Here is a 21,597-nt window from a genome sequence, read left to right as displayed (position 1 = left end):
GAGGGGGCGGCCCCCCCCCGCTGCACGCAGCTGCCAACCTCCCCCCCCCACCCCAAAGCCCCACACGCGGGGGGGTCACCCCCAGCTGCTGTGGGCCCCCCGGTACAGAAAGGCCCCGTGGGGCTGGGGGCAACGGATCCAGCCCCCACCCCCCCCGACACAGCTTGGCTCGGCCAGGCACCGGGGGGTGGGGGGCACAAAGCCCCCACAGGGTGAGGGGGGGGGTGGGAAGGGCAGCCCGGTCCCGCTGCCCCCCCCCCGGGCAGGGGCTCACAGGGCTCCTGCCCCCCCGCCCCCTGGCACGCAGGGCCCCCGGGGCTGTTTTCACCAACATTTTATTGGAAATTTTAAATACTTTTTTTTTGGGGGGGGTCTGGCCCCGCACGGAGCCAGGGAAGGGGGCGGGGGTGGGGGCGGCCCTGCTCACGCGTGCTCTTCGGCCAGCTTCTCCGCCTTGGCCACCGCCTCCTCGATGGGCCCCACCATGTAGAAGGCCTGCTCGGGGAGGTGGTCGTATTCACCTGGGGGGGGACACAGCCATCAGCGGGGAGGGGTGGGGGGGGAAGGGGCAGAGAGCCCAACTCCCCGCTCCCCCCGGAGCTTCCTGGGGGGGCCGCCTCACCTGCCAGGATCTGCTTGAAGCCCTTGATGGTCTCCTTGAGCGGCACCAGCTTGCCCATGTGGCCGGTGAAGACCTCGGCCACCTGGAAGGGCTGCGACAAGAAGCGCTGGATCTTGCGCGCCCGTGCCACCGTCAGCTTGTCCTCCTCCGACAGCTCGTCCATGCCCAGGATGGCGATGATGTCCTGCAGGGACTTATAGTCCTGGGGGGCGAGGCAAAGCCGGGGCGGGGGCGGTGAGCAGCCGGGGCAGCGCTTCCTGCCTCCCCCCAGCCCCCCCTCCGTGGCGGCCGCCCCGTCCCCCTCACCTGCAGGATCTTCTGCACGCCCCGGGCCACGTCGTAGTGCTCGGGCCCCACGATGTTGGGGTCCATGATGCGGGAGGTGGAGTCCAGCGGGTCCACGGCCGGGTAGATGCCCAGCTCGGCGATGGCGCGGGACAGCACGGTGGTGGCGTCCAGGTGGGCGAAGGTGGTGGCGGGGGCAGGGTCGGTCAAGTCATCGGCGGGCACGTAGATGGCCTAGGGGGGGGAGCAGGGGGGGCGCTGGGACGGAGGCGGGGGGAGGCGACCCCCGCCCGGCGCGCCCGGCTCCAGCGCTACCTGCACCGAGGTGATGGAACCCTTGCGCGTGGTGGTGATCCGCTCCTGCATGGTGCCCATGTCGGTGGCCAGCGTGGGCTGGTAGCCCACGGCGGAGGGGATTCTCCCCAGCAGGGCTGACACCTGGGGGGGAAAAGAGGCGGTGAGAGGCCCGGCGGTGCCCGCCGCGAGGGGTCCGGCCCCCCCCTCGGCTGCCTGGGCTCCGGCACCGACCTCTGAGCCAGCCTGGGTGAAGCGGAAGATGTTGTCGATGAAGAGCAGCACGTCCTGACCCTCCTGGTCCCTGAAGTATTCGGCCACCGTCAATCCGGTCAGCGCCACCCTGGCGCGGGCACCCGGGGGCTCGTTCATCTGCCCGTAGACCAGGGCGACCTGGGGGGTGGCGGAACCCAGCGTCAGCACGGCCGCCGCGCTGTTGGGACCCCCCCCCTCACCCCCCGCAGACCCCGCGCACCTTGGAAGTGGTGTCTTTCAGGTTGATGACCCCGGACTCGATCATCTCGTGGTACAAGTCGTTCCCCTCCCGGGTTCGCTCCCCGACACCGGCGAACACCGAGTAACCGCCGTGCGCTTTGGCCACGTTGTTGATCAGCTCCATGATCAGCACCGTCTTGCCGACGCCGGCACCTCCGAATAAACCTGGGGGGAAAGGGTGTCCTCCTCAACCCAGAGCCCCTCCGGCCACCCCAGGGGTCTCCCTTCACCCCTTTCCTCCTCAGATAATTAAGCGTTGCTTCAGCAAGCTCAGTAGAACGAAAGTCAAAGGGTTACTCATCAGCGAAGGAAGCTGCTGCACGGGGACCGCTCCCGAGCCCTGGGGTGGGCATGGGGCCCCCCCTCTCCGGGCGCCCCCCTTCCCACCGGGTGCCACGTACCGATCTTGCCGCCCTTGGCGTAGGGGGCCAGCAGGTCCACCACCTTGATCCCCGTCACCAGGATCTCCTGCTCAACGCTCATCTCCACGAACTCGGGGGCTTCGGCGTGGATAGCAGCAAACCTGCAGTGAGAGGGGGGAGCAGCTGAGCGGCCAAATCCAGCCCCTCTGCCACGGGGCCAGGAGACCGCGGGAGCGTGGTCCCTGCTCGCAGCCCAGAAACCCAAACGCAGCGGGGACGCGCAGAATCCAGCTGCGCGCAGCCTGGGCGCCTCCGAGCAGCTGAAGAAACTGCACGAGCCCGGCTGCTGCCAGGACCAGAGCCCCCTACCTCCAAACCCTGCGTGGCGCTCATCCCCCGGCCTGCAGCACCACTCACTGTTTCGTTGTGATGGGACCCCTCTCGTCGATGGGCTCCCCGATGACGTTCATGATCCTGCCCAAGGTCTCAGGGCCAACGGGGATCCGGATGGGCGCGCCGGAGTCCAGCACCTTCTGTCCCCTCACCAGGCCTTCCGTCCCGTCCATGGCAATTGTGCGCACGGTGTTCTCCCCTGCCAAGGCCCAAGGACAGCGTTTTACCGCAGTGCCCTCGAGCTGACCCTGCAAGACAGCTGCCGCCACCTCCTCCCGTCCCTGCCAAGGGAACGGTCAGCTGGGGGGGAAGGACTGCAAGGAGCGGGGCCAAGGAACAAAATGAGGAAAAAAAACACAGAAAAAGAGCCCGGGCCAGACCCACCCCACAGCGGCGGCGGGCCGCAGCCCTGCAGCAGCCATTTTCGCCCTCCTCAGACTGCAACGTGTGGCTTCAGCGAGCTCAGAAGAACGAAAGTCACCGAAATTCATCGTCACGGGAGGGCCCCCCCCCCCCAAGCTGCGGCACCCCCCGGGGCAGGCGGGCAGCCACTCACCCAGGTGCTGCGCCACCTCCAGCACCAGCCGCGTCTCCCTGCCCTGCACCTCCAGGGCGTTGAGGATGGGCGGCAGCCCCTCGTCGAACTGCACGTCCACCACGGCGCCGATAACGGCCACGATGCGCCCGGTGCTGGCGCCGGCCTTGGCGGCGGGGGCCGGCTGGGCGGCATAGCGGCGGCCTGCGGGGAGAGGCGCGGGTCGGGGGGGGGGCAGCACCGGGACCAGGAGCCCCGCTCGGCGCAGCCCGGCCCGGTGCGGCCCCCCCGGGGTCCCCCGCACCCGCCCCGGTAACGGCCCCCGCGCCCCGCAGGCCGCAAGGTGACCCCGCGGCTGCTCCCCACTCACGGCTGCCGGTGGCGGCGGCCGGGCCGGCCCCGCGGCTGAGGAGCAGCGGCAGGAGGCCGTTGGCCGGCCCGGCCCCGCGGCTCAGCACCGGCCGGGCGGCGGCGGCGGCGGCGGCGCAGCGACCCGCGAGCCCCAACATGGCGGCGCCGACTGAGCCCCTTCGCCCGCCCGCACGGCGCAGGCCTCCGGAGGGCGGGGCGTCTGCCACGCGTCACCGCCCGCCGCGCGCGCTCATTGGGCAGAGGCACACCCGCTCCCGCCGTGCCCGCGCCCCCATTGGCCGGGCTCGCCGCCGCTCCCGCTCTCCGCTTCCTCGCCATTGGCCCGCGCGCCGACCCCTCTGGAAAGGCGCGGCGCCGATTGGGCGCTGCTAGCCGGCCGGAAGGGGCGGGCGCAGAGCGCACGTGCCCCGCCCGTGTCCTTGGGCGGGCGCGGTGACCGCGGCCTCGCGCCCCCAGCTCCCCCCCCCCCCCGGCGCCATCTTGGAGCGCCCCGTGAGGCAGGGAGGCAGGAGCCCAGGCGTGGAGTCTTCAACAGTTTATTAGAAAGAATGTAGACATTAAAAAAATCCCCGCTGCTCTGAACACAAACTGAGGTTGTTTTTTTTTTTGTTTGTTTTTTTTCTTTTTTCTTCCTTTTTCAGCCTTGTCACGAGCTGGTCAAATAAACTACCGTAAAAGATCCCGCTAGTGTCGAACACCTCCTCACGCATCGCCACACCAACAGTGCAAATACGATTTGGTCTAAATGTACAGATGGACAAGCAACAACGCGCGGCCCCGCGCTCGGGGGGAAGCTGGAGCTGGGGCGCCGCTTTCAGCTGGGATACATCTGAACACGCAACTAGCGATTAAATACCAAACAAAGAGGATTTTGTTTCCTTTTTAATAAAAACATTAGTGGAACACACCTGAAGACACCACAGAGGTATTGCGCATCACCTGTTAAATTTTGTGACCCAATTAGCTAACGTTGGTTCAGCCAGTTTTTGTTCCAGGTACAAGCTTAATTTCGGATCTACCTGCAGGCCACAGAGGGGGGGGGAAATGCCAATTTAGCACTTGACGTAAATTCAGAATTCTCCCGTTGTAATTACATCTGCTACGAGGCAAGGAGGCTCTGTAAACTTTATTGCAACTGTTCTGTATCGATTGCCTACACCTCAATTGGTTTTTTGGAAGTCTGGAAAACGGTTCATGCATAACATTATTGCCTCTCGTGGCTTAAGACTGCCCCGCACAATGGTACACACCTACCATCAGTGAAGCCATTTAAAATGGACTGAAAATGGGTTAAAGGATGCAATATCTCCCTTTAGGGCTATCAACTCAGGAATTCTTATCTCAATTATGAAATGTGATGAAGTTCTTTCCCCAAACCCTGAAGACAACAGTTTTTCTTACTCCAGATCTGGCATTTCTAGAGGGGAAAAAAAAGTAAGAGATTAGTTTGTTTTTTTTCTTTAAAAACAAAACAGAACAAAAAAAAAACCAAGCAGCTCCCAGGAGCCCTATTATATCACAAGGAACACAAGCGAGAAGATACAGCCCTTGAACAAGACAGGCACAGGGCAGTTTCGGGTCTCTGACCTCACCGCTGCGGGCACTCTGAATTGTGGAGCTGGTTCTCTGCACGTACGGTCTCCGTGCAGCCCCTGCTGTGCAAGTGCCCAACTTGCACGAACCAGGCCAGCACTGCGAGCGCTGAAGCTCTGTGTTGGTGACGGCTGCCGTTACAGCCAAAGCCTCATCAGGACTGCAGCAGTCTGGGAAGGTCAAACTAGTATTTCGTGCTGGCGTGCTAAGGCTTTCACTAGATTATATCGTCTCATGCTGCTGGAGCAAGGCACTGGCATTAGCTGGCAGCCCGGATTTAGCAGGACCGACAGGACGGCACATCTGCTGGCCCTGCACAGCTCCCTCAACTAGCAGCCCCCAGACCGTTGCACAGGTGCAGAAAAAACAAAAACACCAACTTACTTTCATCATCACTGTCTGGTGAGTCCTGGAAAGAAAAAACACCATTAAGTGGAACAGACTGTGCTTGGAGGCACGTTCAAAGCTCAGTGTAGCAAGCACGCTGTCAGTAAGCGTATTTCAAGGAACTACAGGGCATGCTTTAGTTAAGCTTTACTAGTAAAAAACAGACCCGTAATAACCAATAATCTCCGCAGAGAAGTATGACGCCAAGCTGCCCAGGACACTGCAAGCTTCGATCCAGCTACTCGAGGGGATTTTGCCAGACTGCGCCACTTATCCGAAGTCTGGCAGTCTGTGCTATTGACAGCGCTCAGGTGGGGAACGCAACTTTAACTTCAGCGAGTAGCAGTGAACGTGCAGCGCCCTTAGCCAGCCCTACACACGCTTACTGCAAAGTACTCACATCTTCTGCCCCATCTACTTCTGGTAGGTCTACGTCGTCATCTCCACCCATGTTGTTCATCATCTGGTCAAGAAAGATAATAGCCACGTTACACAGAGGGAAGCCAACTCCAATCAGTCGGTGAGCAGGGGAACACTAACGATCTATAAATAGCTTGAAGTTGCTACAAACCTCCACCTGCTGCTTTGACAAGTCTTGTTGCACCTAAGCAAAAATTACCAGGTGAAGAGGCAAAGAACTTTGAGCTGATTTAGCGCCGACACGTGCAATGGGACCATCATTTGTTTCGTATTTGGTAACGAGCACAAACTGACCATCGCACTGCAGCGCCAACAGCTCGCACAGCGGGGGTTCGAGCAGCTGGAGTCTGGCTCCAGAGCTGAGGTGTTTTTTCCTGTCCTGGACGCTCATTTGTGAGCACTGCGCTCTCTGCACCTGTACAGTCAACCTTCACGCTGCGCTTATTAGACAGCGCAGCACGGCTGCTACTCACGTACAACCAGCAATGCTCCACGACACCATAAATTACTGTTATAAATTAATTTTGCTCCAAGCAACATTGTCCAGGTGGCACCAAGTGGGAAACCAAGAGCCGTGCCTCGGCTAACTGGCAGAGCTTGCCCCGAGAGCAATGGCCAAGGAAGCAGGAGGAAGAGCAGGCCAAGGAGTGTGACTCCCTGCAGCTGTCAGTCGCTGTTTGCCCACAGGCCACCCAAAAGGAAACCCAATCCTCCAGCTATTCATCTTCCTATACCTCGGAAAAGCGATCAAAATTGGACATGTCTTCATCTGAATCATCTTCCCAGTCTTTCCAGTTGTTGAAATCCACGCTGAGCCAGTTGAGCTGTACAGCAACACAAGAAGTTATTTAAGGACAAGCAAGAAATGAACTGTTACTACTCAGAGAGTCACTCAGAACTGCCATTCTGATCAGGAGCACGGCAAGTGAGCCATTAACTGCTACACAATTTAAACATGACCCAAAATAAAAATAAAATAGGGGAGACGTGAGCTACTGCTCTGCCCATCAGAGAGCCCAAACCCACCTTTGCCCTCTCTTTTGTTAGCCTTGGCCATGCCTGACCAGATTCTCCTTTTCGTAAACAACACAAGATAGATCTGTCTGTTCTTTTATGCTTTGATTCCTGGAAGAAGAGGGAGGGGAAAAAAAGCAAGCATCTGTTAGTATTAACAATCACTAGCATCACCACATACTCGTATTAGATTCGTTTCTCTTAAGCTATCAACTTATTCTTTGACCCAAAAATACTGCCCGCTCTTTAAGCTACGTCCAGCATCACGACCAAGTTGTTCCTCGGACTGTAAGAACACGCTTAAACTCAGACACACGGGAGTGTCTTTGGGTGGCTGTAAGGTGATGCAGTATTTGTCAGAGTAACTCCCGTTATGAACAGACCTAAACAAATTCAAAAACCGACAGTACGCTTTTAGTCAGAACACCGCTGCGCATCCAACTATCAAGAAGTGGAGCCAGGCGGGGTGGCACCAGCTCTGTTTGGGACTGCCTGAACATACCCGGGGCAGTTTTACAGCACCCCTTACTGCCTGCACACGTGGGACAGGGGGTGACAGCGAGTACCATCAGAACTGGAAGCCTTTAAGATGCCACCTGTCATGCAACGACTAACAAATCCCTCCCAAGCAGCACCCAGTTTGCTTCGGAAGGGTGGGAGGTGTGCATCAGAAGGAGCTGAGCGTTCCGGACACAGCAGTAAAAAGAGAATCCAGAGGATACTTACATTTGGATCAATATTATTAAAAAGGTCGATTTCATTTAAGTGTTTAAAGTTATCGCTTCCTCCAAGACAACTGTTAAGAGAAAAACACATCTTTAGCGGGAAGTATCTTGTAGCACAAATACACTTCAATAACAGAACTTGCTACTTTAAGAAAAAAACCTAACCAGCAGCAGTACAGCTTTCGGGCATCCTTGTGCCTCGCAGCTTTGCGGAGGCGCAGGTTACGCTTACCTGAACGTAAGTTTGGATTTTTCAAAATTTACATTAACATCTTTACTGTCTTCAACGCAAAATTCAATAAAGACATAGTCCCTTCGGTCGTACCACTTCGCAGAAGCAGGCTGCCTGCAAACAGAGGGGCAGGAGAAATTCAAATTAGGGTTTGCATCTTTCTGCCAGTATTTAAAAGATTAAAGCCCCAGCCTTTTGCTGCCAGGTAAGCTCAGCTTTACCTAACCTTACGTTTCTCCTGATACACAGCCACAGAGCAGCTTGAGTTTTAGTGCACGTAGAGAACTTTAACTAAAGGAATTCCACCTGTTCTTAAAAGCGCTACGAGCTTACAATTAACAATCTTTTAAAAGTCGTTTAAGGCACAAAGGCTGGAGGGAAGACGGGACGTTCAGGAATTTTACCACGAACAAAACCCAGCCGAGATCAGCAGCGCTGTGAAGAAGGAAGGATCGCCGTTCTCACCCTCGCTACAGCGCCCTACGAACGCGGACTCGAGCGGCGAGCCGGCCGCATCCCTCGAGGGTCCCCCTTCTGGCTTCCCCCAGACATCAGGACGAGCCGCAGCCCGTCCACGGCCGCCGCACATTCGCCGTTCGGCAGCGACAACTCACCCGCCAGACAAGCGGCGACGCTCGAGCGCGGCCATTCCGGCCTCAGCCGCGGGCTCCCGCCGCCTCCCCTCCTTCCCCGGCCGCCGGAGCCCAGCCCCGAGCTCAACGCCCGCATTCCGGGGCCGAGCGAGCGGCGCCCGGCGGGAGCTGCTGTTGCTAAGCCACGGGCGATGATCGCGGACGCTCTCGCGCCCCGGCCGCGTTCCAGAGCTGCGCGACCCAGGCTGGAATTTCGCAGCCGAGGCGCTGCCAAGCCAGGGCCGACGCTCGCGGCTCTGGACCGACGCTCGCTCACCTTGCGCTCACCGGGAGCGCTCCTGTCCCTGCGCGACCGAGCGTCGGCCCCTGCCCGCTGCGAGGCGGGGACGTCTGGGCTGCGAGCGCTGCAGCCCGGGAGCAGAATCACCTTTCCAGAACCTTCCAGGTGACATCGCTAAGCCTCCAGGACGGATTTTGACGCACCTGTTGTCAGCAGATCCGGCCCTCAGATACCGGGCTCACCCACGCTGTGCCAGGTCGGGTTAAGCTCGCGCCTCCCCCGGGACCAGCGGCGGCTCCGCTGCTCGCAGCGCGCCGCCCGCCGCCCTCCCAGCTGAAACCCTGCCTCGTGTGCTCGTCCTGAGCGGGGCACAAAGACGACGGGGGCCCAGCCGCTGCGATTTAGCCACAGAAGGGGCACGGGCAGAAGGACCGCCAGGGGGAAGGGCTTTCAGCGAGAAAAGCAGATGCTGAAGTCCCCTCGGCCACCAAACTCGGGCACCAGAGTCACCCACCCAAGCGGCGCTCCTCACCCCGCTGTTAAGGTGCGGCTGCTTTCATCCTCGCGGCTCCCCGCGCCTCCCAGCAAAACGCTCCTGCCTGCTCCCAGCTCCGCCTGGAGCCACGAGCCGCCACCGCCTGAGCCCAGCCAGGAACCGGGCCCTCAGAGCGGGGCAGCTCTGAGCGCAGCCCCCGCTTTCCAGTGAGCCACCGCCCCGCGGGGCGAGAACCTCTTCCCCCTTTAGCAGCACTTTTAAGCAATACTGCGGGAGGCATCTGGTTTTCCAGATAAAGGTCAGCAGCAGCAGCGGTTTCCTCACCACGGTATTAATGCCTCACTGGAGACAGATTTCCTCTTCTCCTGGGGAACGCGGAGCTCTCCGAGGAAGGGCGAGGCCGTGGCCGCCCCGCTCAGCTCCCCTCTGGCTGCTCTGCGCCCCTCCCCGTGCCCCCAGACCCAAACCACCGCGCCCGGGCACCAGCGGAGGACGACTCCTGCTGCGCGGAACGGGGCACGTCGCTCAAACGCGCTGCCAGCAGAACAGAAACCGCAGTGTCCCTGCTAACGACGATGCCGGGGGCTTTTGTGCAGGGCATCAACACTTCCCGAGCGCTTCTCAGCGTCAGTGGAGACATCCCCGGCCTTCCCGGGAAGCCGCGCACGTTCCTCGGTCGCGTCGCTCCGGTTTGGCCATGACCTTGGTTATCTCGCCAGGCTCAGGCGCGCCGAGGCACCCGCAGCGCTCACGCGGCTTCCAAACTCTGTACGAGCCGCCCCAGCGCCGAGGGAAGCTCGCGGGCATCGGAGCCACGCGAAGAGGGATGGGACCGGAGAGTTTTTCCCAGAACAGGAGCCCTGCTTCCGACAGCAAACTTCGGTCGCCTCCCGGGCGTCCGGCGCCTCCCGCCCTGACGGCGGTGACTGCATCACGGGCAGAACCGGTCAGCCGGGTCCGTTCGGCCGTTTCTCCTACCCTCCCGCAGGGGGGTTACGTGGCAAGGTTTCGGTAGCGGGGGGCCACGGGGGCGGCTCCTGTGAGAAGGATCTGGAAGCTGCCCCACGCTTGGTAAGGGCCCCGCTGCTGACCAGAGCTGAGCCAATAAGCGATGTTGTTTTGCGCCTCTGGGAGAGCAGATTTAAGACAGGGAAAAGAAAAATAAAAAAAAGCTGCGCCACACAGCAGCCGGGAGAGCGAGAGGAGCGAGGAACAGCCCTGCAGGCGCCAAGGTCAGTGAAGAAGGAGGGGGAGAGGTGCTCCAGGCGCCGGAGCAGAAGTCCCCTGCGGCGAGGACCACGGTGAAGCAGGCTGTCCCCATGGGTGTCCCCACGGTGGGGCAGGGATCCACGCTGCAGCCCGCGGAGAGGAGCCCCCGCAGGAGCTGCCGCCCGTGGGGGACCCGCGTGCTCCTGGGGGACGGAGCCCGTGGGACGGAGCCATGTGGGAGCAGCTCTCGAGGAGCTGCTGCCTGCGGGCAGCCCCCGCAGGCTCAGCTCGGGCAGGACGGCGTCCGCGGGAGGGACCCCACGGGGAGCAGGGGCACAGAGGGACCGAGGAGCTGCGGAGACGAAGCGCCAGGGGCCGACCGCAGCCCCCGTTCCCCTGCACTGCTCGGGGGGAGGAGGTGCAAGGGGGCGGATGGGGGGGGGAAGCGTTTTTGGTTTCTTTCCTTTGTTTCTCGCTTCTCCAGCTTGTCAGGAATAGGCACTACATCTTCCGATCTCCCTACTCCGAGTCTGTTTTGCCCGTCCAATAATTGCTGAGCGATCTCCCCGTCCCTACCTCAAACCCTGCGCCCTCTGCGTCGCATTTTCTCCCCCTTTCTCTTCGAGGAGGGGGAGTGAGAGCGCGACTGTGGTGGAACTCGGCTGCCCACCCGAGTAAAAGCCTCACGCCTCTCATCCTCTCCCTCAAACGGAGAACGGGAGCTCCCTCCGGCCGCCTGACGAGGCGCTTTCAATCCCGACTTCGCGCTCAGAACAGCGCAGGCCACGTGAGAGCTGCCACCAGAAGGGCTGGACGGGACGCGTCTCGCCCGGCTGATTTGCCTCGCTGCCTACACCCAGCTTCCCGGGAGGCCGCCGGCGAGGAGCACGCGTGCTCAGAGCCCTTTCGGAGAGGCGCTTCCCCCACGCCCACGCGGAACCCCGCTCTGTTTTCTCACCGGCACGGAGGAGCACCAGCCGGGCTTCCAGACAGAGGCGTTCGCTACGCGGAGAGCCCCCCGCTTCCTCCTTCCCGCTCAGCTGCGCTGAGCGCACGGGACCGGAATCCATCAATTTCCCCTTCCCTCCGCCTGCTGCCAACAGCGGCGGCTCGAGCGCGCAGCGCGGGGTCGGAGAGCGAGCCCCCGCGCCCCGCCAAGACCTGTCCGAACTACGCCTGCTGCCACCCGCAGGTTTTTGGATACTTCCTGAAGAGCCGCAGCCACCGCGCACCTGTATTTAAGGTCTCCGCCGGCTGTCGCTTCCAGACGACGCCACGACGACACCGTGCACCGTCGCTCTCTTCCCCGGGGCCCGGGCAGCTGCCCAGAGCCCCGGACGCCCCGTTCCCTTCCCAAGCCCGCTTCTGCGCCCACCGTCGGAGGTCCTCGCGTCCTGTACCCACGGGCCGAACCACAAGTCCCGCTGCTCGATGCCATTTGAGAAGGTTCCAGACCTGCCCGCGTGCTTTCCCTCGTCTGTTCCGCAGGCTGTGACCCGCTGGAGCTCAGCCTCCTTCCCCGGAAAGCACACTGACAGCTCCTACAGCTGAGCGCATCGCCGAAGTTGCATGCCCAACAAGATTTTCACCCCCCAAACAGGATTACCAGAGAAGCCGTTTAGGTCTACAGGCGGCGGCAAGAATTTTGGTCTATGTAACTGGTTTTGCTTTCATTTTCATACCCCAGCACGGCTGTTGCTTTTTTTTCTTTTTTTTAAAAAAAAAAAAAAGCAACGGTTTCAGGATGACGCATTCTGCAAACGCTACGCGAAGAACCCCGGCTTCGTTACGTTCTCCTCGCTTTCAGTCACGTTACGGAGAAGCGGCCCCCGACTCGGAGTTTCGGAAGGGCTGCGGAGACGGGGATGCCTCCCCAGCGGCGAGGCGGCAAAAAGCTCACGTGGGCTGCTCCTGGGGCGGCCGACGCTCCCCGCGGTGCTCCGGGCAGAGGGAAAACGGCTCGGACGGGCGCCGCCGGCCCCATCGCGGATCCCCCCGCAGAGTCCTCGGGAAACGCAGGCGCAGTTTCAGGGAAATCCGGCCCGCCGCCGGGAGCCGGGCGGGCGGCGCGCCTCTTCCCCGCCGCTTTCGTTTCGCTCTCCGAGCCCCGGCCACGCCGCGCTGCTCGGCTCCTCCACCGGCTCCTGGCGCTGCTCGGGGCTCCCCCCGCGAACGGCGGGCACCGGTTCCGGGGCACGGAGGCGGCCTCGCGGCGTTACGAGGCCACCGGACCGGGACCGGGACCGGCCGAGGCGCTCCGGAGCGTCGGATCCCGCCCGGGGCCGGTGCTCCGCTACCCCCGGGGGCCTCTCCCGCGGTGCTCGCTTTAACGGCGGAAGGGGAAACCGCGCGGGCGGCTCCCCTCCGCCGCCTCTCCGCCGCTCACCGGGCTGAGCGCCGCCGCGCCCCGGGGAACCCCGCGCGTTCCGCCACCCGCCGGCCCCGCTCGGCCCCCCCGGCGCCGGCCCCGGCTCCACCCCGGCCCGCGGCCCCCCCCGGCCGGCTCCGCCCCGGCCCCATTCATCGCCCGCCGCCGGTGCCCGGGCCCCGAGGAGCGCGGCGGGCAGCTCCCGGCCGCCCCACGGCGCCTCCGGCGGGCGGCAGCGCGGCGGGCCCGGCCCGGGGCCACGCGGCGGGGCCGGGCCAAGGTCACGGCGCGGAGCCGCCGCCGCCCCCCCCTCCCCCCTCCCGCCGCTACCGGCGGGGCCGCGGCCTCCTCCCGTCGCCCTCCCGCGGGCCTCACATGGCGAATGGCGGCGGCGGCGGCTCCGGCTGACGCTCCTCGGAGGCGGGGGGGAGGACCCGGCGGCGGGCTACCGGGGCGGCTCCGGGCCTGGAGGCGGCGACAGCGACGGGGCGGGAACGGGAACGGGACCGGGGTCGGGGCCGGTCGGGGCTCGGCGGCTCCGCTGCGGGCTCGGGGCTCGGCGCGGCCTCGCTCCCACAATGCCCCGCGCGCTCCGGCGGCGGCGGCGCCCAGCGCTGGTGACGCAGCAAAAACCCCGCCGCGCCGCCTCCCGCCGCTGCGCATGCGCGCCGCCCGCCCGCCGCCGGCCTCCCCCCTTCCCCGCGCAGGCGCCGCCCGCGCCCCGCCCCTCGCCGCGCGCGCGGGCTCCCGCTCCCTCCTCCCTTCTAGCAGCTTCTCGAGGCGCAGGCGCGCTGCGCACCGCCCGCCCCAGAAAGGGGGCGGGGCCGGCGGTTGCCCGGGGTGACGGAGGGGCGGGGGGGCGGTTGCTGTGGAGACGGAGAAGTCGGCGGTTGCCATGGCGACGGGGGAGGCCTGGGCCCGGGCCTGGGCCTTAGGCCTAGGCCCGGCGGGGCCCCGCGGCCTCCCCCCGGTGCCGGGCTCGCCGCGCAGCCGCCGGTTCTGCCCCCGCCGTTAACTCGCTGCTCCCCTGCCCGGCCCCGGGCCTCCCGCCGAGGCGCAGGGGGCAGGAGGGCCGTGGAAGGCCCCCAACCAGCTCCCTGCCGAGCCAGCGCCCCGCGCCTCCTGCCCCGCTCCCCTCGCGAGGTTCCCCCCCCCGAGCGCTGCCCACCGGGAGGCCACTACGGGACCCCCGGGGTCTCCCCCGGCCCCGCTCCCCTCACGGCCTCCCCCTGAGGCTCCGGGCCGGGTGTGAGGAAGGAAGCGGGGAGCGGGCAGGCGCTGTTCCACCCCGGCAGGACGCGCCGGGGTATCGGGGCCGGGATCTCCCCGAGAGGAAGGCTCCACCCTGGGGCCTCCGCTACCGGGGAAGGGACGGCAGCAAGGCCGAACCAGAGGGGGAAAAGCGTTTCACCAACAATAAGCCACAACTTTTATTAATGGATAGAAATAGTACAAATTTTAAATTTAGTTTCATTTTACTTTTCTCTGAAACACCAAAAAAGGCTCCTCCCTCCTGATGGCTACATCGTCAACTCCTGCGGAGAGAGACGAGTCAGGAGCCAGCTTCCAGCGGCCCCACGGCCCGCAGCCCCGCGTGCCCCGGCCACGCGCAGGGACCCGGTCCCGGCCAGCCCCACGCCCCCTGCCCCGCCCCGCACAACCCCAAGCCCTCGCTCTGCTCGCACCCGCAGGCAATGCCGCGCCGCACGCGCCTCTCCCGCCCAGGGAGTCCCGCTTCCAACCCCGCTCCCTCCCCGGCCCCCCAGATTTCCGGGCCGCCGCCGCCACTCACCATTATAGCATTTACAATATCGTTACTGTTGTTCTTCAGGGCACGGACTGCCTTCGCCCGGGACACGTTCGCCTGAGACATGACCAGCTCAATGTCTTTCACCTCGACACCGGTTTCGTCGACCTGAGGAGACAGAGCCCAGGGCTGACTGCAGCCGAACGCAGAGGTTGCTCCGCGCCCGGCGGAGGAAAATGGGATCGCGTGGATCGGGGTCGCTCCCGCTCAGGCCCCAGGAAGCTTTGGGGCAGGCCCCAGCCCTGCGGACGCTCCTCTGGCAGGGACTGGGACCAGGACCTCCGGGGTAAGCCCCCGCACCTCCTTTTGCCGCCGAGGCGAGGGAAAGGAAAGAAAACCTCGTGTCTGAACACCGCCTCCGGAGGCGGCCGGGCAGGAGGCTCAGGCGGGAGCGGCAGGTAAGGAGCCTGCAAACCCAGCCCCTGCCTCCGGAGCTCCCCGGGGCACCTCCGGGCCAGCGCGCGCTGCTTGGCCCCCGCAGCGAGACGGCCGCGGGCAGGGGACGGCCGGGGAAGCGCCCGGCCCCGCCACAGGGCTACGGCGGGGAAGGCTCACCTCCTCTTCCTCGCTCTCCTCCTGCACAGTGGGGGTCTGCGTGTTCTCCTGGATGTTCGAGACAGCTTCTCCCTGCACTTTGAACTTCTCGGCGGCTGCCAGCTGGGCCTGCTGGGACAGGTCTTCGATCTGCAGGAGGGAAGGAGCGTGAGCGAGGCCTGCCCGCCGCACCCCGGGGCGCGCCCCAGCACCGTGCAGCTCGGCAGCCGGCCACGCGGCCAGCCCACCTTCGCTTCGCCGAAGACTATGTAGGTGTCCGATGCCGGGCTCTTGTACACGTCTGGCTTTGTGATGACGAAGAGGATGTTCTTGGATTTCCGGATGGTGACCCTGGTGACCCCTGTGACCTGGCGAAGGCCCAGCTTCGACATCGCCTGAAAAGCGAGCGAGGAAGGGAATGAGGCCAGGAGTTCCGGAGGCAGCCCAGCCGCAAGGACTGGGCCTGTGCTCGGGGACAGCCCCCGGCCTCGGGGTCTAACGAGGGCGGAAAATCACGCAAAGCTCTCCTGCCGCAGGGGCGGGGCAGGGGGAGAGGGGCCGCTGTCCCCAACGGGCTCGCGAGGCGAGCACCCGAACACCCGGGGACGCCGCGCCCGACCCTGAGCCGAGCCCGGGCCGTTCGCTGCGGCCAGCTCTGGCCCACCCGCCTCACCTTCCGTGCTTTCTTTTCGCTCCGGCTCTGTTTTGCTTTGCTAACGGGTTCTTCGTCTATTTCAGCTGCTGCCGCGAGCTGCGGGGAGAGCAAACGAGAGGGAGCGGTGACAACCCCGCGGCGGCGCTGGGGGCTCTGCCCCGGCCGGGTACGCGTCCCTCCTCCTCCCTACCTGCGCCTGCTGTGTCGTGGCCTGCGTGGAGTCTTGCTCTTCGAGCTCTGGGACGGATTCATCGCTGTCAGACTCTGTTCCGGACCCTACCGAAAGAGACGCGTCGGCTCCTCGGCTCAGACCCCCGCCCGGAGCAGCAGGCGGGCCCGGGGACACGAGGACCCGCGCTGCCTCGGCGTGAACTCCGCTGCCGGCGCTGCCAGGCGCTGGCGCAGCCACGAGTTCCACCCCTGTCGCATTTCAGGCAGCGGGGCTGAGCAATCCCTGGCGGGAGGCGCCCTCCCTGCAACCTCAGCGGGACAGCACCGGGCACGAGCTGCCTCCTCCCGGCACTCACCGCACAAAAACTCCCCAGGAGCGGCCAAAAAACCCACGCCAGGGCCGTGCCCGGGCAGGCTGCGCTCCGCGGGGCTCCCGGAGCAGCGCGGGCGCCCGGAGGCTCAGCGCGACACCGAGGCCCCAGGCTCGAGGGCGAGCGCCCGGCAGCAGCACCCCTCGCGCCTCCTCGGGCCTGCCGGGAGCCGCCAACTCAGCGAGCGAACGAGACCCGGCTCGCCACGTGCTCGCGGCTGCTGCGCCTTTCTGAGCCCTTCCTGACGGGGGGGACTTGGGGTGACCTCGGGGTTTCCCCACCACGGAAGCGTTTTGGGGTCTCTGCCCGTCCCAAAGGCCGCCAGGTGCCCGGGCAGCCCCGGGGGCCGTCAGCTCGCGATCCCCTCGTGAAACCGTGGCGCGGATTTTTTTTTGCCAGCAACGTGGCGGTGCCCAGAGCAGAACCGCGCGCCTCCAGCCCGCGGGGCAGGCTGAGCACCACACTCTCATGCAGCCGTTACCTGAGTTCCGTCCCGTTTCCTTCTCGGGGAAGGGTCTCCGCATCCCCGGCCACGCTGAGCCCGCGGCAAAGCCCTGCGCAGGCTCCCGGGGGGCACCCAGGGACCGCCAGGCCCTGCCCTGCCCCGGCCCCGCTCGGCGGGTGGGAAACCACAGCACACGGCAGACGCAAGCGCGCGGCTCTCCCCGCGGGTTCGAGCGTGAAGCCAGCTCAGGCAGCAGCCGCGACGCCCGCGCGCGGGCCACCCCGTGCTCCGTGCCCCACACCACGCCGTTAGTGCCGCGGGACGGGGGCGGCAGCGCCCCGTGGGCAGGCCGGGCTCGCTCCCGCCTCCGCCGCCCGCGCCGCGGGGGTGCCGGGGAGGTCGGGAATGGGGGTTAGTATCCGGTGGGCAGCCCGTGACACTCCATGCACACGGCAAACGGGGGCGGCCGGTACCCTTGTCGTTCCTCAGCGCGGGCGCCTTGGCTGCGGGGGCCGGGGGGGGCCGCAGCGGGGGCCCCGGTGGCGGCTCGGGGGGAGAGGTCCACCAGGATGGGCTGCAGCGGCGGCTCGGCAGCGGGCGCCTCGGGGGGGAGCAGGGGGGGCAGGTCGTCGTCGTCCTCCACGGCAGCGCTGGCGGGCGCGGGGGCTTTCGGGGGGGCTTTGGCCGGGGCGGGGGGGCGCGGGGCAGGCTTGCCGGCCTTAGCCGGGGGGGGCTGCTTCTTGGCAGGGGCGGCGGTCGGCACAGGGGAGGCGGGGGGGGCGAGGCCGCCCCCCGGCGCGGCGGCGGGGGGGGGGGTTGGCTTCTGGGTTCGGGGGCGCAGGGGCGGCGCGGTCGGCCGCAGGCTTTGGGGGGGCACCAGAAGCAGGAGGCGAAGCGCCAGGAGCCGGGCCGGCAGGAGCTGCTTTGGCTGCCGGGGGCACGGGGGGGGCTGCGGGGGGGGCTGCGGGGCTCTTGGGAAGCGCTTTGGCTGCAGGAGCTGGCGCAGCGGGGGCAGAGGGAGCAGCGGGGGCAGCGGCCGGGCCCTTGGGGGGCTTCTTGGCCGCAGGGGGGGCGGCCGGAGCCGGGGCAGCCGCAGGAGCCGGGGCACCGGGGGCAGCTGGGGCAGCGGCCGGGCCCTTGGGGGGCTTTTTGGCTGCAGGGGGGGCGGCCGGAGCGGGGGCAGCAGGGGCAGAGGGGGCGGGAGCAGCGCTCTTGGGGGGACTTTTAGCTGCCGGGGGAGCAGGGGCAGCGAGCGGGCTCTCGGGAGCCGCTTCGGCCGCTGGGGGGGCAGCCGGAGCTGGGGGAGCTGCGGGAGCTGGGGCAGCGGCGGGGCCCTTTGGGGGATTTTTGGCCGCGGGGGGGGCGGCTGGAGCAGCCCCTGGTGGTGCGACAGGAGAGGGGGTGGCAGAGGGGGCATGGGCTGGGCCCTCGGGAGCCGCGGGGGCTGCAGCGGGGGCGGCCGGAGCTGGCGGGGCCGCAGGAGGCGGCGCGGCAGCAGGGGGGGGGCTCGAGGGAGGAGGTTTGGGGGCAGCAGGGGCTGGGGGGGCAGCAGGGGCTGGGGGGGCAGCAGGGGCTGGGGGGGCAGCAGGGGCCGGGGGGGCAGCAGGGGCCGGGGGGGCATTCGGAGGGCTCAGAGGAGCTGGGGGGGCCGCAGGGGGGGCCGCAGGGGGGGCCGCAGGCGCTGCCAGCACGGGCACGGCCGGTGGGAAGCCGGCAGGAGCAGCGGGCGCAGCGGCCCCCGGAGCTGCCGGCGGTGCTGGGGGGGGCGCGGCGGCGGCTGGGGGGGGTTGGGGCAGGGCGGCAGCACCGGGAGCAGCCCCGGGGTCGGGGCTCCCGGGAGGTGCCGGGGCTGCGGGGGCTGCCGGGGCAGGGCCCCCAGGCCGGGTCCCGGCCCCAGCGGGAGCGGCCGGGGGCAGCGGAGGGACGGGGGCCGCGGGCAGCGAGCCCTGGGGGGCCGCAGGGGGGCTGCCGGGGGCCGCCCCGGGGGGGGGCAGCGGGGCCAGCGCCAGGGGGGCTGCCAGGAAGACGGGGGGGGCGTGGGGGGGCAGCGGCCAGGGGAGGCTGGGGGGCGGCGGGAGGCAGCGGCACCGCCGGGGCCAGGAAGGGGCAGACGAGGGGGGCGCCCGGGCTCTGGGTACAAACCGGGGGGGGCCCCACGGGACGGGGAGGGGTCGGGGCGAGAGCAGCCGGGGCCGCCCCAGGGCTGTGGGGAGGGGCGGGGGCAGGAGGGGGGCGAGGGGCCGAGGCCACGGAGGTTCCTGCGGGGCTGGGGGGGGCAGCAGGGGGGCCGAGAGCCGCGGGGGGACGGCCGGGGCTCAGCGGGGAAGGCCCCGCAGCGGGGCCGGCGGCGGGGGCCGGCGGCGGGGGGAGGCCCGGGGACACGGGGCCGGGCGGGACGGCGGCGGCGGGCCCTGGGGAGCCCGGGGCCGGAGGGGGGGAATTGAGGGGAAGGGGCAGGGCCGGGGCAGGGAGCTGGGGGGGCACGGAGGAGACGGGAAATGCCGCGGCGGGGACCACGGCGGGGGAGAGGGGGGCCGGGGCCGGCTCCCCGGGGGCAGCCGGGGCGGCGGGGCCGGGGGCCGGAGGCAGAGGTGGGGAAGGAGCAGCGTGGAGAAGAGCTGGGGGAGAGAAACAAAGCGCACCCGTGAGAAGGGGGCGGCCGCGGGGCCGGGCCCGGCGGGACCCCGCGGGGACGGGGACGGGGAGCGGGACCCGCCGGCAGCCCCCGCTCGGCCCCAGCCCCGGCCCTCGGTGCGGCAACGTCCGAGCGAGCGCGCTGCGTGCCCGGCCGCTCCGGGGGCGCTCCCCCCGCCGCCCCGCACGTGGGGGCTCCTTCGGGGCCGGGGCACGGCAGCGGCGGGGGAACGCCCCGGCACCGGTCAGCGCGCCGCTCGCACGGGGTGGCACCGGGCACCGGGCGCTGCGGCGGGAGGAGCAGCAACGGGGCTGCGGGAGCTGAGCGGGGAGAAGGTTGGGGGGCTGAGGCAGGGCCCCCCCCAGCTCAGACAGGCCCTGACAGCGCCCCAGGCCCCCGCCCCGCGCCCCGCAGGCAGGGCGGAGCTGGGCGGCGCTGCTGGGGCCGGTGAGACCAGGTGAGACCGGCGGCACCGGTCGGGGCAGCGGAACCGGCCCCGCAGGCGGCCGGGCCCCCGCCAGGCTGAGGATTTGGCAGCTCCGCGTCCCGGCCCGGCTCACGCAGCCCCAAATTCCACCCCCCCCCCCCCCCCCCCCAAGGCGCTGCCTCTCACCACGACCGGGCGAAAGGAGCCGCACAACCCAGCGGTTCCCCAGTTACCACCAGGGCCGCTCAGGGGCCCCAGTCCTCACACCCCCCCCCCGGCAGCGGCAGCCCCCCCCCGTGCGCGGGGACCCCTCTGCTCCCCGCGAACCACAGCCCAGACGCTTCTGCCCCCCGCTGCCCCCAGGCACGGGGCCGGGCGCTTCTCCTCCGGGGAGGCACACGCCGGGGGGGGCAGCGAGCAGGGCAGCACCCCGCCAGGAGGCTCAGTGCCACCCCCAGCTCTGCTCCTTCTCTGTCCCCCCCCCCCAGCAAGGGGCCCCGCAGAGCGGCCGGGCCCCCCCCGCGGGTCTCCCGGTGAGCCCAAGGCCTCCCACGGCGGGACGGAGGCCGCCGCCCCCCTCCCGTGTCGCTGCCCGGGGACGTGCTCGTGGCCGCCGTCCCCCAGCCTCGCTGCGCCCCGCGAGGCCGGGACCCGCCAGGAGGAGACGGGGCCGGAGAAGCCCCGAGGGACGCGAGCCCCCGGGGAGCTCGGTGCCCCCCCCCCCCCGGCACGGCGGCCGCCCCTCGAGCCCGCTCCCGGCGGCGGGAGGCGGCGACGGAGGCTTCCTGCCAGCACCCCCGGGCCCCGCAGCACGCCGCGGCTTCTCCCCCGGCCCCCAGATCCCGCACGCCCGCGGGCAGGGCCCCCTCTGCCCCTCGGTCCCCCGGGGCTGGGGCACGCCGGTACGCAGCGCGGCCCCGGGACGGCCCCGCGGCGTCCTGCCGTGACGGGGCCCCCACCGCCGTCAGCGGCCCCCTCGCCCCGCCGCCCCCGCGAGCGTTTCCCCTCTCGTCGTGCAAATCCCCCCCAAAAGCCTCGAGCGTGGCTGACCCAACGCCTCCCCGGGCCGCCGCCGAAAGCCTCCCGTCCGTACGGGACCGAGGCCGCCCGGTGCCGTGGCGCACACCGGGTTCCCTCGGGGTCCCGACCCCAACACCCCTCCGGGAAGCCCCGGCTGGGGGCAGGCAGCACCCGCAGCCACCGGGACAGCCCCCCCGCTCCTGTCCCGGGGCTGACACCCGACGGCTCCCCGCTTCCTCCCGGTGTGTCCCTGTCCTCCCGGCCCCCGGCCCCGGCCGCCCCCGCCGCGCTCACCTGTCTCAGCCTGCGGCTGCGGCAGCTCCTGCTCCGTGGCCGGGACGGTTTCTGTAGCTTCACCAGGCATTGCTGCACCCACCGAGGAAAGCAAAACGGCACCGGGCTCGCGGCGGCACCGGGCTCGCGGCCGCACCGGGAGCCGCCCGGGGGGGCCGCCGGGAGCTCGCCCTGCCCGCACCACCGGCGCTTGGCCCCCCACCGGGAGCCCCCGGGCCCCTCCCGGTACCGACGGCTCCGCTCCGCCGCCTCCCCCAAGGTCCCTCCCTGCCCCCTCCGGTCCCCTCCGCTTCCCCCCGGTCCGGCCCGAACCCCTCCGGTCCCCCCCCGGTCCCGCCTCCCCCGTCCCCGCCGCCTCCCGGGTGCTCCCGGCGGCCTCGACCCCGCCGCCACCGCCCTCCCGCACCCTCCCCCCCGGCCCCGGTGCCCCGCTGCGGCGGATGGCGGCGGATGGCGGCGGCGGCGCTCACCGTGCGGGGAGCGGGGCCCAAGATGGCGGCGGAAAGACACCGAGCGGCTGGCGGCGCGACTTCCGGAAGGGCCGAGCGCTTCCGGGGCACGGG

General features: G+C 68.0%; 3 protein-coding genes across 5 annotated transcripts; all 3 read right to left on the bottom strand.

Moving 5' to 3' along the window:
• Positions 1–319: 319 nt before the first annotated feature.
• ATP5F1B (ATP synthase F1 subunit beta) lies at positions 320–3,581 on the bottom strand. The gene is made up of 10 exons (XM_080570931.1): positions 3,357–3,581; positions 3,008–3,190; positions 2,476–2,650; positions 2,098–2,219; positions 1,677–1,861; positions 1,436–1,594; positions 1,223–1,345; positions 929–1,141; positions 623–824; positions 320–521 (listed from the first exon to the last, which is right to left on the bottom strand). Exons 1-10 carry the CDS (start codon positions 3,493–3,495, stop codon positions 424–426), a joined length of 1,599 nt encoding a protein of 532 aa, XP_080427057.1. The 5' UTR covers positions 3,496–3,581; the 3' UTR covers positions 320–423.
• A 297-nt stretch (positions 3,582–3,878) lies between these two features.
• PTGES3 (prostaglandin E synthase 3) lies at positions 3,879–13,397 on the bottom strand. Of its 3 annotated transcripts, none has more exons than XM_080570964.1 (8): positions 13,051–13,397; positions 7,730–7,843; positions 7,499–7,568; positions 6,785–6,883; positions 6,493–6,582; positions 5,739–5,801; positions 5,336–5,360; positions 3,879–4,775 (listed from the first exon to the last, which is right to left on the bottom strand). In XM_080570964.1, coding segments are annotated over exons 1-8 (483 nt in total). In that variant the 5' UTR covers positions 13,053–13,397; the 3' UTR covers positions 3,879–4,755. The 3 variants fall into 3 exon arrangements, with proteins under 3 accessions (XP_080427090.1, XP_080427088.1, XP_080427089.1); XM_080570962.1 differs by lacking the exon at positions 13,051–13,397 and adding an exon at positions 11,540–11,888; XM_080570963.1 differs by lacking the exon at positions 13,051–13,397 and adding an exon at positions 8,344–9,497.
• Positions 13,398–14,080: 683 nt separating this feature from the next.
• Positions 14,081–21,593, bottom strand: NACA (nascent polypeptide associated complex subunit alpha). The gene is made up of 8 exons (XM_080570965.1): positions 21,505–21,593; positions 21,035–21,106; positions 15,862–15,947; positions 15,690–15,767; positions 15,265–15,411; positions 15,038–15,166; positions 14,468–14,590; positions 14,081–14,210 (listed from the first exon to the last, which is right to left on the bottom strand). Exons 2-8 carry the CDS (start codon positions 21,102–21,104, stop codon positions 14,196–14,198), a joined length of 648 nt encoding a protein of 215 aa, XP_080427091.1. The 5' UTR covers positions 21,105–21,106; positions 21,505–21,593; the 3' UTR covers positions 14,081–14,195.
• Between the last annotated feature and the right edge of the window lie 4 nt (positions 21,594–21,597).

This window comes from Anser brachyrhynchus (assembly GCF_964034855.1).
Source record: "Anser brachyrhynchus genome assembly, chromosome: 29".
Taxonomy (NCBI): Eukaryota; Metazoa; Chordata; class Aves; order Anseriformes; family Anatidae; genus Anser; species Anser brachyrhynchus.
Note: the sequence above shows the minus strand (reverse complement) of the source record. Positions and strands in the feature narration are given on the sequence as shown.

Bases quoted from the DNA above. Each gene is read 5' to 3' on its own strand.
- PTGES3 (XM_080570962.1), bottom strand. From the start codon at position 11,745: ATGGCATCGAGCAGCGGGACTTGTGGTTCGGCCCGTGGGTACAGGACG. The intron at 7,844-11,539 runs GTGCGCGGTGGC...CTCTGTTTGCAG, and splicing joins GGCGGAGACCTTAAATACAG to GCAGCCTGCTTCTGCGAAGT. The intron at 5,361-5,738 runs GTGAGTACTTTG...TTTTCTTTCCAG, and splicing joins AAGTAGATGGGGCAGAAGAT to GACTCACCAGACAGTGATGA.
- ATP5F1B (XM_080570931.1), bottom strand. From the start codon at position 3,495: ATGTTGGGGCTCGCGGGTCGCTGCGCCGCCGCCGCCGCCGCCGCCCGG. The intron at 2,220-2,475 runs GTGAGTGGTGCT...CTCTCACTGCAG, and splicing joins GGTCCCATCACAACGAAACA to GTTTGCTGCTATCCACGCCG. The intron at 1,595-1,676 runs GTGCGCGGGGTC...GCCACCCCCCAG, and splicing joins TGAAAGACACCACTTCCAAG to GTCGCCCTGGTCTACGGGCA.
- NACA (XM_080570965.1), bottom strand. From the start codon at position 21,104: ATGCCTGGTGAAGCTACAGAAACCGTCCCGGCCACGGAGCAGGAGCTG. The intron at 15,412-15,689 runs GTGAGGCGGGTG...CTCGCTTTTCAG, and splicing joins GCGAAAAGAAAGCACGGAAG to GCGATGTCGAAGCTGGGCCT. The intron at 15,167-15,264 runs GTGGGCTGGCCG...TCCCTCCTGCAG, and splicing joins TAGTCTTCGGCGAAGCGAAG to ATCGAAGACCTGTCCCAGCA.